Raw genomic sequence first — 14,343 nt, forward strand, 5'->3', positions numbered from 1 at the left:
AGTGTCACCTAGTGAATGATGCGGCAGTAGCCGGGGTCTTTGTAAGGTTGCGTGTTCAAATGCAGGCCGCTCCTCTGAGGAGTTCTGTACTGGGCCTTGGCTCCAGCCACACATAGGAAATTCGCCTTTCTATGTGCTAGCACCGATCACTAAGGAGCTCAGGGATCAGCCTGCTGTAGCACTTTTTCAGTGAACACATCTTTATTACCATGCCACCACGTGGAAGGGGGCGGCCGGATCTTTCAAATGGGCTTTAATCAGTGCAGCTAAATGATCTAGGGAACTTCTGTTTGGCTATTTGATGCTGTCATATAAGTAAACACACACTCTCTCTAGCGTCCTGTCCTGTTGTGGGGCATATGCTTACAGCGGTACATCATCAGGGTGCTTGGGCTGATGGTCTATAACCCAATTACACAAAGTTAGAAAGTCCATGTGAGACTTAGATAAATGAAACTTGGCTGTATGAAGATCATTCCATTAGCCTTGTTCCGAACTCGGCTTACTCCTATGCAATTGCTGGGCATATACATGGCTAACCCTAACCGTGACCACATCATAACCCACACCTCTCTGCTCCTGGTGTGCCTCTTCAGGCTGGCTACCACCCTTTAAGCCCACTGCTCAGGAGTGCCTCTGCCTTCCATGGTCTTGTCTATGAGACCAAACAAGGTAAGTGCTCTCACTCTGCTTTCTAAAGTTCACCCTTCTTCCGAGTGACTGACACTCAGAGATCTTGTTATGAGCTGTGTCTCACCAGACAGACACACCAGAGACAGACACCACCAGAACACACCATATTCTCCCCAAATCCTAAAAGATGTGTCTGTGCCTGCTCCCGCGATAAGAAGAGGAGGGTGAGGTTTCGTTGCCGCTAGTGAAATATCTATTGCCTATTTGGGCAAGCGTCCCTGTCTGAGAAAACCGTTAACTTAACTTTGAACAGCTTCCCATCCTATTTGTTTGGAACTATTCTGGCTGCTGGCTTGACTCCCAGCTTCTATAACCAAAGCGAAGAGGGTCAGTCACAAGAGACAGGCTGTAGGCTAACATTTCTGAAGCCTGTTTAGAAGCACCAAATTCCAGGCCTTATTGAATGCCAGGCCCAAAGCAGTAATGAAGGACATGCCAGACAGTACATAAAGCTTGCACAAGCCCCTATACCTTGAGCTGTTCACTCGACACACAGGACCACTAAGAGGAAACACGGAAACCCATAATAGTGTGGGTGTAATGTGTATAACACACATGTATGTTGTATACATGTATGTATGCGTTATATATAATATACAACATATATGTGTAATGTAAATAAGAAATTGCATTTAGGAAACTGTGGGACTCATCTCAGAATTATCTCCCTTTACGGTAACACGGCAACCTACTGTAATGAAAAACTTTCAGTGAAAATAAACGTAGACCTCACATTAAAGAAATAAACAAGCAAATGCACATTTCCTAAGCTCTCCGTATCCTAAAGGAAACAGCTTTACAATGACATCAGCCACCTCTTACCTAAAATATCCAGTAGCAGAGAGGCTAATGCTTTGAATAAAAGCTTCGTTAACCTGGAAAAGATGAATACTGTTTTTCAAAGGACGAACACACAGCTCGACAAAAGAAGAAAGGGCGTGCCCACTGGCTGCTGCACTCTTCCTTTCTCTTGGGAAAACGTCTTTGCAGGATGAACATGGAGCTTACTGTCGAGGAGGGGGGGGATTCACCGCCTGCTCAGGGAATCTGACTGGCTTGTCTGACTTCCTCTGAAGAGACAAAGTCTCTGGTTTTGTGGACCCGTTTACAAACCAGTGGAAAAGAGATGAAGGCTCGCCACCTTCCTGTCCCTACCCCTGGAGAATTGGCATTGCTCTGAGAGTAGAGCTGTGACTATGGGCATCAAAATATGTACACACACATACACACACACACACACACACACACACACAAGTTTCAATGGAACCCAGTGACAAACGAGGCAACTTGGATAGATTACAAGTCACATGATCCTGCCACTCAATGCAGCCTGTCTGCCACAGCCCCCTGGGGTTTCCTTTTCTCAACGGCACTGATCAGACGCTATGGGGTTGGTAGGTTTCTTAGCTGGGCCATGTTCCCATGTGAAATGTTTATTCTGAAAGACGAGCCAGCATATTCTTCATGCATATTTGAAACATGTATGTGTAAAGTAACATGAGGTCGTCACCTCCACTGAAGGGGCCTTTGGGATGGGGGGGGCAGGCAACAGCTCCTCCTGCAAGGAGCCCCCCTGAATGCAGAGTTTTGAATGTGGACTAGACGGTGTAGGCTCTTGCTTCCTTGGAGAATAATCATCCACCTACAAAGCTGCCTTTAGGAAAATATCTACAGCTTTGAGCTACTTTAAGTGAACCAAGATGGCTATCCAGGAAAAGCTGGTGTAGATCAGATATGCATCTACCCTTTGCTCTCTTGCTTAAAGGGGTGGTCCAGCAGTGTAGGGGCTACTAAGTAATGTGGCAGAAGGGTAGACCCTGAGTTCCACCCAAAGCCTACTGAATAAGAAACTTATTCGGTCCATTTAACGAATAGACCAGGTAATGTGTGTTCCTGGGTAGTCGGGGGTATTCCATGCTCTACGCTGCCCAGGAGAGAAGGGACCAGGAGAGTGTTGGACAGGCCGTACCATGGGGCGGGTGATTCTACCAAGTGGCCTCAAGAGGTTCTGCAGGATTCAGTCACACCAAGTACTCACCCACTCTTCCCAGGTACCATTAGGGTTCTGGCTGATGATGGGTTCTAGGCGCTTCATGAGGATCTGGCAGGCGTTCTGTGGGTTGGAGAGGACAGTAAAGCAACCGAGAATTAAGGGGAACCTTCCGAACATGCCTCTGCTCTCACGCAGCACTCACATCCAGCAGGGAGTGTCACTGCACTCCCTCAGATGTCCTCCTTTGGTTGGTCTCCACATCTGGGAAGAGGTCAGGCCCTGGCGATTTCCTGTGGTAATGATGCTGATGTGGGGCCACGGCGGAGGATGGAGGGGCTCAGAGGGACATCGGGCAGAATGCAAACCCCTGCTCTCCAGTACAGACACACCAACCATATTTTAATTTGTTTCTGTGTCAACGTTTCATTTGAGATTTGCCGAATATCTAGCAAAGCTATGAAAACCAGGGAAATGACCACAAAAGCAGCTCCCAGATGTGGTGTTGGGCCCTACAGAAAGGCAACGTGGGGTGCAGGAAAATGTGCTTAGAATTTGAGTGTCTTTTGCTCTCCATGCCTTGGGGACCTCATCTATGACCTGAAGATAGCAGCAATGAGTGGCCATATCCTTTACTTTTCCCAGGCTTGCCAACTTGTATTGCTATCCCCACCCCACCCCACCCCACCCCCTTTAACCTTTAAAATGCCTTGGCTTGGATGGTGTTGATGTTCTATCAGAGGGTTTTTTCAGATTAGGTTATCATAGCGCCGGCTGTTATCTCAGTCGCTTCAGTCCAGAAACACTCCTCCAAAGTGTGTGGACACGGAACTTGGAATCAGGCAGTTCCAGAGTGAGTCCTGGCTACCAAGTTCAGCTGGCCAAACCAGACACAAGGGCCATTGTCTCAGCAAGGCTGCTCTGCCCCACCTAGAGGGGAGTCTGTGGCGGTTTGTTCTCTCTCTCTCTCCTCTCTTTCTTTCTCTCTCTCTCTCTCTCTCTCTCTCTCTCTCTCTCTGTGTGTGTGTGGGGGGGCAGTTTCAGCAGCACACTGGAATTTTGTATTCCTTTGCATGGCAAGTGAAATGAAGGTGGAAGGATAGGGTTGGTTTACATTGGGAGCATTCAAGGAGGAGACCTGCTCGCTCTGACACAGAACTCGAGACTGTAACCTCATTTGAGGCTTCTCCCTGAGCCCCTGCCTCCTCCAGATGCCCACTGCAGGCACGGAGCTGCTCTGTACTCCAGATGACGGTTCAGCCAAAGAGGCTTGTCTCTTGCCTTTGTGACATCGGTGTATTAGGGTGTTCTTGACATACATTAAGCAAATATAGAATTTATGCTGCCACTCCGGTGGCCTCCTCTTTTGCGTGGTACAGAGACACACCAAGAGTTGGTGCTCTGCCTCCTTCCTTCTAAAACTTCTATTGAAAAAAAAAAGCATCAGGAGACATTTTGCAAATGTGAGGGTTTGAATATGAAATAAAACCCCTCTGGTTCATGCTCAGACCCCAGCTGGTTTGTACTGTTGTGGGAGGTGTGTCATTGGGGGTGTGATTTTGGAAGTTATTCCTGGCCCCTTGTCCCTTGTCTTGCTTATTCCTGTGAGGTTAAGAACCTCCTCTATCATATATCTCACTACTGTGATGTTCTGCCCATCTGTGAGGCCAAGCACTTATGTGCTGAGTCTCCCCAAAACTGTAACGCACATCCTTGTGTTTATATTATATGGTCTAGGGACGTTCCTAAGAGTATACAGAAAACCCGGCTCCTCTGTTGGAAGGGCCCTGAGACACGGAGGAGGCTAAGGGTCGGTGCGTTGTTACCTGAATGGCTTTCCCGTTGACATCAGCCCCAGTGGAGCCTGCAGTGGCAATTGTGTTGGGGACTGTCATGGTGTTCATTTCATCCAGGTGTATGTAAGACATCGGTATCTCTAATTCACGGCTGGCCACCTGCCCGGAGGAAAAGGCGGATTGCACCAGTCTGAACTGTAACTGGGACAATGACTTAACCCTTCTAGAAAGTTTTGTTATGTATATTTTTTAAACTTTGTCTGAAAAAGTGAGAAGGACGTTTTGATATATACAAATTAAAAACTCAAAAGTGCCTTCAAAGTCTGTAAAACAGTAAGGGCCCCTCTCTACTCTAAACTGTCAGACACCAGGAGCTGGGGAAACTCTCCCAGGGCCACACAGCAGAGTTTGCCTGGGGTGGGGGGAGGACGACAGGGCCCTGCAAAAGCAAAACATAGATCCTCTGTCCTTTCACTACCTCAGAGGTCAGTTACTTGTGAGGTGTGAGTCAGCGGCTAGCGGAGGCCCAGCCATGGGCTTCTCTTTTCCAGAGTGACCACAGGCACAGGGATTTGTCTCCGGGGGAAGGAGCAGGTTGTCTGGGATCACCTGAACTTGGGTGTGCTAAGCATGTACGTGAGTTGTCTGGAGATGTTGACTGCCCAGAGTCTGAGCTTTGGAGCCCGAGAGCACTTATGGTCAGTGCTGCAGCCAGTGGCCGGGGTCCCTGGGAAAGCTGCATTTTACCAATGACTCTTTCACTTCGGAAGGGAGGTGAAGGCTCTTCCCATATCCCAGCTGGCTTATTTCTGGATGAGCCACAAAGAACGATTAGAGATACTATGCGTATCTTGGCCATTGTATCACCAAGCCCAAATATGGCCCAGTACCAAGTCCAGCATACTAAATTCTCTCTATGGCAATCCCGAAATGACCCCTCTCACCTGTATCATTTTGGTGTTAATACCTTGTCCCAGTTCAGCACCTCCGTGAGCAACCAGCACAGAGCCATCTGTGTAGATTTGGACCAAAGCAGCAGCCTGAAAGGAAATGAGAAATCTGTTCTCAGACTGCGCTGAACTCCAACCTGGCCGGTGGAGAGCCAGGGGGCTCTCATCCAATTAATAGTGTTTCTGGAAATGTCAGTGTGGACTACTGCAAACTTTACTGCAGACACTCTCATGCCTGAGCGGAGCGTGTTGACCCAGAAGCCAGTGAACACTTTGGGCAATAACTTATATGGAGATGGCGAGCTTTCATGCCTGGCTTTAAGGGGTGCAAAGGAGGAAGTCACAAAAACATGTCCGAGTCCAAAACCAAACATCTCCAAAAGGTACAAGATAGAGAGAGGACACCCTCCTTCCTCTTCCTGCAGGGGGCCAATCATCAGCTCCCGGTTACAGCTTTCAGAGTTCTTAAGAATGTGTTCTTGTTTTGTGGTACGACTTTTACAAGTGGCATGGAACTCAATAATCTATCTTGGATTTTTGTTCTACGTCACACATTTAGAGCCAATTCGCTGGTTTTAATATCTGTATAATATTCCATTATATACGTGGACTACTATTTGTTTATTTAAAAAGTTTCCAAATGACGACGATTTTGCACAGGTTTTGTTGTTTGCATTTCTGTAGTTATGTCTTCAGAGCATGAACATCCGGACTATCTATTTGAGCAAACACTATTTCTACATGTGTTATTATTTTACTATCTCATGTGTACGGCTGTTTTTCTTGCACGTATGTCTGTGTATATGTGGAGTTAATACATGGTGTTAATACCTTGTCCCAGTTCAACACCTCCGTGAGCAACCAGCAGAGGATACTGGATCCCCTGGAAGTAGAGTTACAGATGGTTCTGATCCTCCATGTGGGTGCTTGGACTTGAACCTGTGTCCTCTGGAAGAGCAGCAAAGGCTCTTAACTGCTGAGTCATCTCTCCAGCCCCGACAAACAATGTTTTAAAAGACTCATCGGGTAAATTTCCAGCAGCCGTACTGATTATGGAGCAGCGACTAAACTCAGGCTGTGGTAGCAACTGCTTAATTCTTTGACAAGATTGCAAACCACTGGATTATACAGCTTGGTTTTCTTTCTCATCTTTTCAGAATTGTGCTACATAGCCTCTGCTCGCCTTGATTCTATAATCCTCCTGCTCCAGAACCGTAGGTAATGGGATTGCATGACTGTGCCTGGCTGAAGTGTACTGTTAAATGGGTGATTTTTATAGCATATAAATTATAGCCCAATGAGGTTGTTTTAAAAAGTTTCCAGCAATGAATGTGGTTTGTCTTACTGCAAATGTATCAAAATATTTAGCTATCTTTCTAATTAGCACATTTAGCATATTCTTTAAAAATTTTGTCTTTGTTTTATGTTCATATGAGTCTTGCCTGTTTGTACATGTACAATGTACATGCCTAGTGCTCAAGGAAGCCAGAAATCGGTATTGGGTTCCCCGTAACTCCCTTGATTTGGGAGAACCAAACTGAGGTCCTCTGCAGGAGTAGGAAGCACTCTTAACCATGGAGCCAACTCTCCAGCTCCCCGTTAGTATATCTGTGCCAGTGTTCTCTGTTGATGGGGTCCTTGTATGGTCCCTCACCCCAATCCTACCCCTGGGGCTTGGAACGGTGTCCAAAGGCTGTCTGGGTTCTGACAGTGTTTTAGGTCTGCCACACACGTGTTAGCCCAGACATTGCTATTTCGTGAGTTTTCATGAATGAGAGAAGAGTGGGTACTGGCCCATTGATGGTGTGAAGCTGTGCAGTCTGTGTATATGTGTGTGTGTGTGTGTGTGTGTGTGTGTGTGTGTGTGTGTGTGTCATGTGTCTCATCCATCAGGTCACTGCCCTTGGACAGAAGGGAATTTTGCTCTGCCATATACTCCTGCCCTAGGACCATCAGCTGCTCCAGGACTGGACTGATCGCTATTGCACTGTTTCCATTTTGTGGGAAATGACAACGAAGCCAGAGACTTGTCAGGGCCACACAGCCATTCAGCATTCAAATCAGGCACACACCCAGACCTTCTAGCAGCAACTCTCCAGATCACAGCACTTTCCTGGATAAAGTCATCAGTCACCCAGGAGGCTCTGGAGAAGGTGTGCTGAGTTCAACAGGCTCTGGGTTCTGCCTTTATGGCTCAGATCAGGTGACTTTAAGGTGGTTTCAGAAGTGATATGGGACTCCAAGGAAGGCAGGAAAGCTTTGCACTGCCAGCAATCCCCACACCTCTGCTTTTCCCACTTAGCTTAATGCAGTTAGTTTTAATTTGATCATCACTGGGTAAGGAAAAAAGTGGACAGTGAGGAGAGCATTCTCACTCAAAGATGCGACATCATGGCACACTTCTGTCTCCCTGTGAACATCTTGTTACGATTATGTGTACCTGGAGAGGAACATGCAGAAATACATAGACGCATGTTCTTGAAAAGAATAACATTGACTATGTAGTAGCTGGAGGTAAAGAAGAAATAGAGAGAGAGGAGGCCACATTCCCTCTCCCACTGAAATGGAAAGCCCTTGTCAACTGTGTCTACAACTGAGCACACCGTGTGGAAAGTGACCACAATTACATCCAGTTACATAGATATACACACAGAGGTATGGAAAAATATACCAACAAAAATAAATAGCAGTTTTCTCTATTTGGTGGACTTCTGAGCATTTTCTTTCTTTTGAAACTATTGGTGACTTTTAAATTTGTACAATAATAGTAAGTACATATTATTTGTGCTGTTCAAACAGTCAATAGCACATTTTCATTGATAAAAATATCGATTATCAAAATATACTGTGACATTTCCCCCCATAACTAAACAGCCTTTGTGTATTGTGGGTGAATGATACTTGGAGGCCCCTTGACCTACGGTATGGGGTAGAATGTTCACTTAAGTTCCTAAACCGGAGAGATGAAGAGATTTAAGCATCGCCTCTAAAAACCCCTCATTAAAATATGGATTCTACAAAGTGGGTATCATTTGTGATCTCATGTTACCCTCTTTCAAGAGTGGAGCAGAGAATGTTTGGAGGAAGTAGAATCCTGGGCAGATACACTTTTTAGTTTTGAGAGGGGTAGGTAGAGTTGTTCTGGGAGACAGGACCAATCAGAGTTGAGCAACCATGGATGTGTTAACAGCATGGCTGCTGTCTGGCCACCGAATTCTGAATAGCTAAGTAGCCTTTGTCTTCCCTGGAGTTAATGGTTACCTCCCATCATTATCTGGGGTGCGGTTAAACAGACAATCCAGCAATATCTGGCTCCAAAGGATTTAGTGACAGAATGCAAAGACAGCGGAGGAGTTGCTGCTACACGTGGCCTAGCTGCAGGCAATGCAAGGCCGCTCTCTTCCCAGGGCCACCGTGGGGAGGGAGCGTGGCTCCTGGAGCAGGAATATCTCTCGGGTCTCACCTTGTAGGCAAGGAGCCCACGAATGCTCAGTACAGCACCACAGACACCCTCATCTTTCCTCTCATGCAAATCTCATAAAACGTTCTAAAATTCCACTGACTCTGCCTTTTGGGGGCTCTGCCTTTGCTCCACCTTGATGGCACTGATTTTAAAAGACTTATTATTAGCTTCTGGCTATTTCTACACTCCCAAAGTGAAATGTATCTTAATGAGAAACCTACAGACGATGACAACAAATCACTGACTAAAGTGCTGGGTTTTCTGTGTATGATCCAGTGAGCCCACTCTGCCTCCGTAGGGAGGACCATGAAACCTCAGCTCATACTTTCCAAAACTCAAGAAACAGTTTCAAGAAGATTATAAAGAATGACCGAATACTCATTTAAAAAAATCCTTTCACTCTCTTATCGATGTTACAGAGTATTCTCCCGTATATTATTTGTCTACCCATTGAACTGTGGATCCATCCATGCAGTCATGTATGCCCTGTGCTAGGCTAGGGAACAAGCAGATAGCAGAGACAAGGGCTTCTGTGTTAGCCTGGAATAACGAACCCTCAAGAGGAATCAAATTCCACCATTGTCTGACTATAAGAGTGGAGCATCAGGGTGGGAGAGCAGGGCAGGTTCAGCAAGGCTCCCAGCAGTCAGTAACGCTCAGAGCTTACACAAGAGCACAGCAGGTGTGCGACAGGACTGGGTTTCAGGAAGTACTCAGAACTGCAGATCTTGATATCAGCGATTGCTCAACCATCAATACTGTAGCCATGAGTGCAAAAGAGACCACGTGCCAAACAAGTATCACCACCTCTACAATAGTGGTTCCCAATCGGGCGGCTGCAACCCCTCTAGGGTTCAAAGACTCTCTTACAGGGCCCCAAATCAGATATCCTGCATATCAGATGTTTAGATTACAGTTTATAACAGTAGCAAAATTATAGTTATGAAGTAGCAATGAAAATAATTTTATGATGGGGGTCAGCACACCATGAGGAACTGTATTAAGAGGTTGCAGCATTAGGAAGGTTGAGAACCGCTGGTCTAAGAATTAGTATCAGTAGAGTACATGGAAACACACACACACACACACACACACACACACACACACACACACACACACATATACACACATACATTTTGCTAAAGCATTTCTGAAAAAAATCACCTGATAATAAAATGTCTTTGGAAACCCAACCGAGAATTTCATGGGGATGATGGCAAGCCCTCTCTTCTTCCAAAAGCTCTGCTGGTTAAATTCATCCACAGACTTCTTCCTTTTGTAGTAGGAGGAATTTTCCATACACGTCTCCCAGCACTTTATCAGATTCTTTGGGTCAAATTCTTGCTTGTGAATTGTCCTATCAATGTCTTTGTACATGTTTAACTCTCGAACCTGGGGGGATGAAAATGCCAAATTTCACAAAAAAATCTCTAGAGAGTGAGCCCTAACAGAAACACGTTAAAGAATACCACAGAGCCAGCGTGGAATGAAACGAAGCACTTAAGTAACAGTGTAAAGAATGTAAAGATGTAAAGAACTGAAGATGGTCCCTTTACCTACTATAAGACTTTGAAACAATTGTCTGTTCCTCTTACCTTCTCTGGTGGCAACTGACATTTGGCTGCCACGGCTGACACCCAGGTTTCTGTTACAAATGCCCCCTGAGGAAAGCCAAATCCCCGGAAGGCTGTATTGGATGGCAAGTTGGTCCTACAGACACGACCTCGGACACAAAGGTTGGGGATCTTGTAAGCATTTTCCAGTTTGAGCAAAGCATATTCTATCACCTGGAAAAGTGTCCCAAGGTTAAAAAAAAAAATCAGTCAAATTCCTTGTTCAGGCAGGCTGAAGACAAGCCCTTCTGAGGTTTATTTCTTGACTCCATTCTTGGCACAGCCAGAAAGGAATCCCACATGAGTTTTCTGGCCATCCACTTACATGGTTGTGCACTTCATGGTTTCATTGCTTGTTTACTTTTTATCTTTTCACAAACCCTTTAATATAGCCACATTCTTTGCCAAAGTATCACAGTGCTTTCATAGTCCCAAAGTCCCTAAGACTTCCATATTTTTTTTCAGAAAACAGAACTGTAAGGCCTGTTACAGCAAGACCCCACTCCTGATACAAATTTCTACATGGTACAAATCATCAGAGATGCATAAATTAGCTTCAAGGAAAGCTATTCACATTAGTTATCATTGTAGATAATGCTATATTTTAAAATTAAATAAGGTAATTATAGTTTCTGTTGCTATTACTTGTGTTCCTGCGATGATAAACTGAAATAACTACAGTTTAGAATATACTATGGTTTTAACATCAGCTTGTTTTTAATTTTTAAAGATTAAGAGGTGTTGTTTTTTTTTTTTCTCTCTCTCTCCAAAGGAGGAGGAAGAGATGCTGTCCCCAGTTTTAATATACTTCGGGGTCCAACTTTACAACTTTAGAATTGATGGAAAGATTTAGAAAGGGGAATAAGGTCAATTGGGCCAGTGTTGTCATCACGTCTACTGTTAGAAGATTAGATTGTGACGGGCATGGGAAGGCTCTGTGTGAGCTTTGGAGAAGAGCCTAGGTGAGGCCTAGTCTCTAAGCAGAAGGAAGAGGCTGGGGATATAGGAAAGAGTTTTCCCTGGCATGAGGAGGAGATTTGCCTGAGAGAAACCCAAAACCCTTTTCTCCACATGTTCTCATGTTCCCTCCCTGACAGCACCCCAGCTATGTCCAGAAGAGAGTATGGACAAAGGAAAAATGGGAGATTCAGCTCTCTGCTGGGGAAGCTCTGAGGTCACCCTAAGATACTCAACAAAGGGGCACACCCAGACCCTAGGGCAGAGAGTGAAAAGCAAGCCTTGGGTACTCTCCTGGACAGGGTACCTCAGAGCCAGAGCATCTTTCGTTCCCTGACTCCTCACAGGTGGTGGGCGGTAGCGATCTGGAAACATCCTGAGTCATCCTTGCTCACAGTTTTTCTCGGGTCAGTGGGCATAACAGACCTCTAAGCTGACCCTCTAAGACACCAGGCTTACACCGAATCTGTCACCAAGAACAGGAGCCCCGGGTGTTCCCCCAAGTCACCTACCAGTTCAGAATCATCTGGTGTGCAGCCTCCATTGATGTAAAATTGGATGTCTGCTGCCTTGACTTTCCCATCGTTCATAAAGCCAATCTGTGAACAGGTAAGCACCATTTGCCCCTGTGAGTTCTGTGGTATGAATGCTAGTGAGCAAGTGGAAGTTCAGTGAAGGCTACGAGTACAGGCTGGGGAGTGGGCCTGCCCAGGTTCAAACCCAGCTTCTGCTGTTTGCTTTGGGACACTGCCCTTCTGTGCCTCGGTACCCTCAGGCATGACAGCAGGGAGCAAAACTGTTACCCATCATGCCAAAGCTTCATGTGTGTCACCACCATCTGGAAGGCCCGAGTCCCACCTAGGAGCATTTGGTTCAGTAGACCTGGGCTTGGAAATCTCTGTTTCTAGCAAATTCCCAGGTGGCACTGTTGCTGCCGATCTGGCGGCCATTCTCTGCTCATGGCTGACCTGACCCACAGGAGCATCACACTTTGCGGTCCCAGCATTCAAACTATCCAGAGCTACAGAGTAAGACTCTGCCTCAAAAACCTACGAGAGAGATAGGGGAGCCTGCTCTGCCTTCATCACCCTCTTGTGGTGTCTCCCATGGGAACGCTGAAAGGCCCTTCTCCCTTCTTGCTTAGTTTTTCAGTCACTTAGGCAATGACAGCAGCCTAGCTAGGCTGGACCTGAGTTACCCAATCAGGCATTAGGAGATGGAAGATGGGTGCCTGCCAGGCTTTGTGCTGGGCCTGAGGTGGTCACAACAGCTGTGGGAGAGGGAAAGCCAATGTCCAGCGAGGCCGCAGGAGGGGCAGGGGTTCTGACTGAAGTGGCCCGCTGTGATTTGCCTGAGGCACCTACCTGTGCATATAGCTCTCTCTCCTTGGTGCGTTTCCCATCCTCTCAGAACGTTCACTCTTGCCTCTCAGTTCTTTTCTTCAGCCCACACATTACTGAGTTTCCTCTTAACTATTTTATTGTTTCCCACAAAGCAAGTAGCTTTTCCTCACAGTATTACAAAAATACGGTGTATTTTGGCGATCGTTTACGATATACTTAGTTGGAAGGAGAAGGTCGGAAACTAAAAAAGAACATTCCAGTGGACTGAGTTCTCAGTTTCCCCTGTTTTGGCTGGCTCAGCAGAGAGAATCACTCTGGTGGGTACTATGAAACTAGGTATTTGTCTGTTGAATGAATGGCCACTCCCAGGAAAATAGGCTAATTCGCTGCCTAACCTCTGATTCCTTTACAGACTGTTGGCCATCCCACACTTCATTTCAGCACATATTTTGTTTATGTGGGAGACACTAAGATAGCAGGTATGTAAAGACAGGAGCCTGCCTCCTGCACAGGAAGCCAGAGGTCTGGTAGGGAGATGAGCTTATCAGCAGCCGTATGATCGATAAGAAGCATGGACCAAATACTCAGGAGGGAATGAGTGGGATGGTACTGGTACTTTGTAGTCACAGGGGACACACTATGGGGTTTCGGGGTTCAGCTGCAGAGGTCTCCTAGGGAAAGTCCTTCCTGCACTATATCTGACCACAGTGGAACCAGAACCCATACAGGCTTTTATGCTAGAGTTCACAATCTCCTCGGCTGTAGGCTGAGGTCTCTGGGGCCTACAGCTGGAGCCAGGGGAGGCCAGTTTCTGTTGCTTGTTTCTTGGCACATTTTCTGTGTCCTTCTGGATACAGTGCTGTGCATTCCACCAGGCTGAAGTTGCTAGGAAACTATCTTCCGGCAAGGAGGAGATATTTTGAACTAGATTCATGATTCTACAGGATGAGTCAAATTCAGAGATGTGTCAAATCCTGAAACTCCTGCATTCCAGGGGTCCCAGGAATGGGGAGACCAATTTCTGGACACTTTTGTCTTGCTCCCATTCTCCATATTAGTGTCTCTTAATGTGCGGTGACTCAAGATGATACTGAGTGATACTGGTGATACTGAGGTTTGGTCAAAAGGCCAGGGCACTTGCGCTGTGTGGGTGAGCAGAGGGCTCTGGCGGTCTGGAGATGCAAGCCACAGGCTCCCGAAGGCCCAAGCACGTGTGTGATGCCTTTGCTACCCACTCACCTTGTATTTCCCTAGTAGTGGGTGGCGTCCTCCGGTTATCAGCATGTCATCCCCACGCTCTAGAATAAAACGGATTGAGCAGCCAGTCCTAGAGAGATAGACAGGGGATCACAATCCTGACAGATTTGAGATTTGAATTCAGGTTTGCACAATGTGCCAGCAACCAGTGTCATTCTACAAGGGAGACAGTCAGAACGCATCCACTCCCAGGAGAGAGAAGGGAGCTTTGAGGGCTTTTTTGCTTTGTTTTGTTTTGTTTTGTTTTTTGAGACAGGGTTTCTCTGTGTAGCCTTAGCTGG

At 46.4% G+C, this 14,343-nt stretch overlaps 1 protein-coding gene across 5 annotated transcripts in view; it reads right to left on the minus strand.

The window, feature by feature from the left end:
• The window catches only part of LOC129683724 (aldehyde oxidase 3), an 82,271-nt gene that overhangs the window by 19,143 nt on the left and 48,785 nt on the right, over positions 1–14,343 (minus strand). For 4 of the 5 annotated variants that reach the window (XM_055616619.1, XM_055616617.1, XM_055616620.1 and 1 more), the window contains 8 exons: positions 14,045–14,132; positions 11,975–12,061; positions 10,488–10,679; positions 10,057–10,284; positions 5,424–5,519; positions 4,510–4,638; positions 2,732–2,806; positions 1,516–1,568 (listed from right to left, as the gene is read on the minus strand). In XM_055616619.1, coding sequence (XP_055472594.1) covers positions 1,516–1,568; positions 2,732–2,806; positions 4,510–4,638; positions 5,424–5,519; positions 10,057–10,284; positions 10,488–10,679; positions 11,975–12,061; positions 14,045–14,132 — 948 coding nt within the window. Of the gene's footprint in view, positions 1–1,515; positions 1,569–2,731; positions 2,807–2,890; positions 2,977–4,509; positions 4,639–5,423; positions 5,520–10,056; positions 10,285–10,487; positions 10,680–11,974; positions 12,062–14,044; positions 14,133–14,343 lie in introns of those variants that run through there. The other variant, XM_055616622.1, reaches the window with a different exon arrangement.

This window comes from Psammomys obesus, unplaced genomic scaffold (genome assembly GCF_907164565.1).
Source record: "Psammomys obesus unplaced genomic scaffold, mPsaObe1.curated_primary_1811, whole genome shotgun sequence".
Taxonomy (NCBI): Eukaryota; Metazoa; Chordata; class Mammalia; order Rodentia; family Muridae; genus Psammomys; species Psammomys obesus.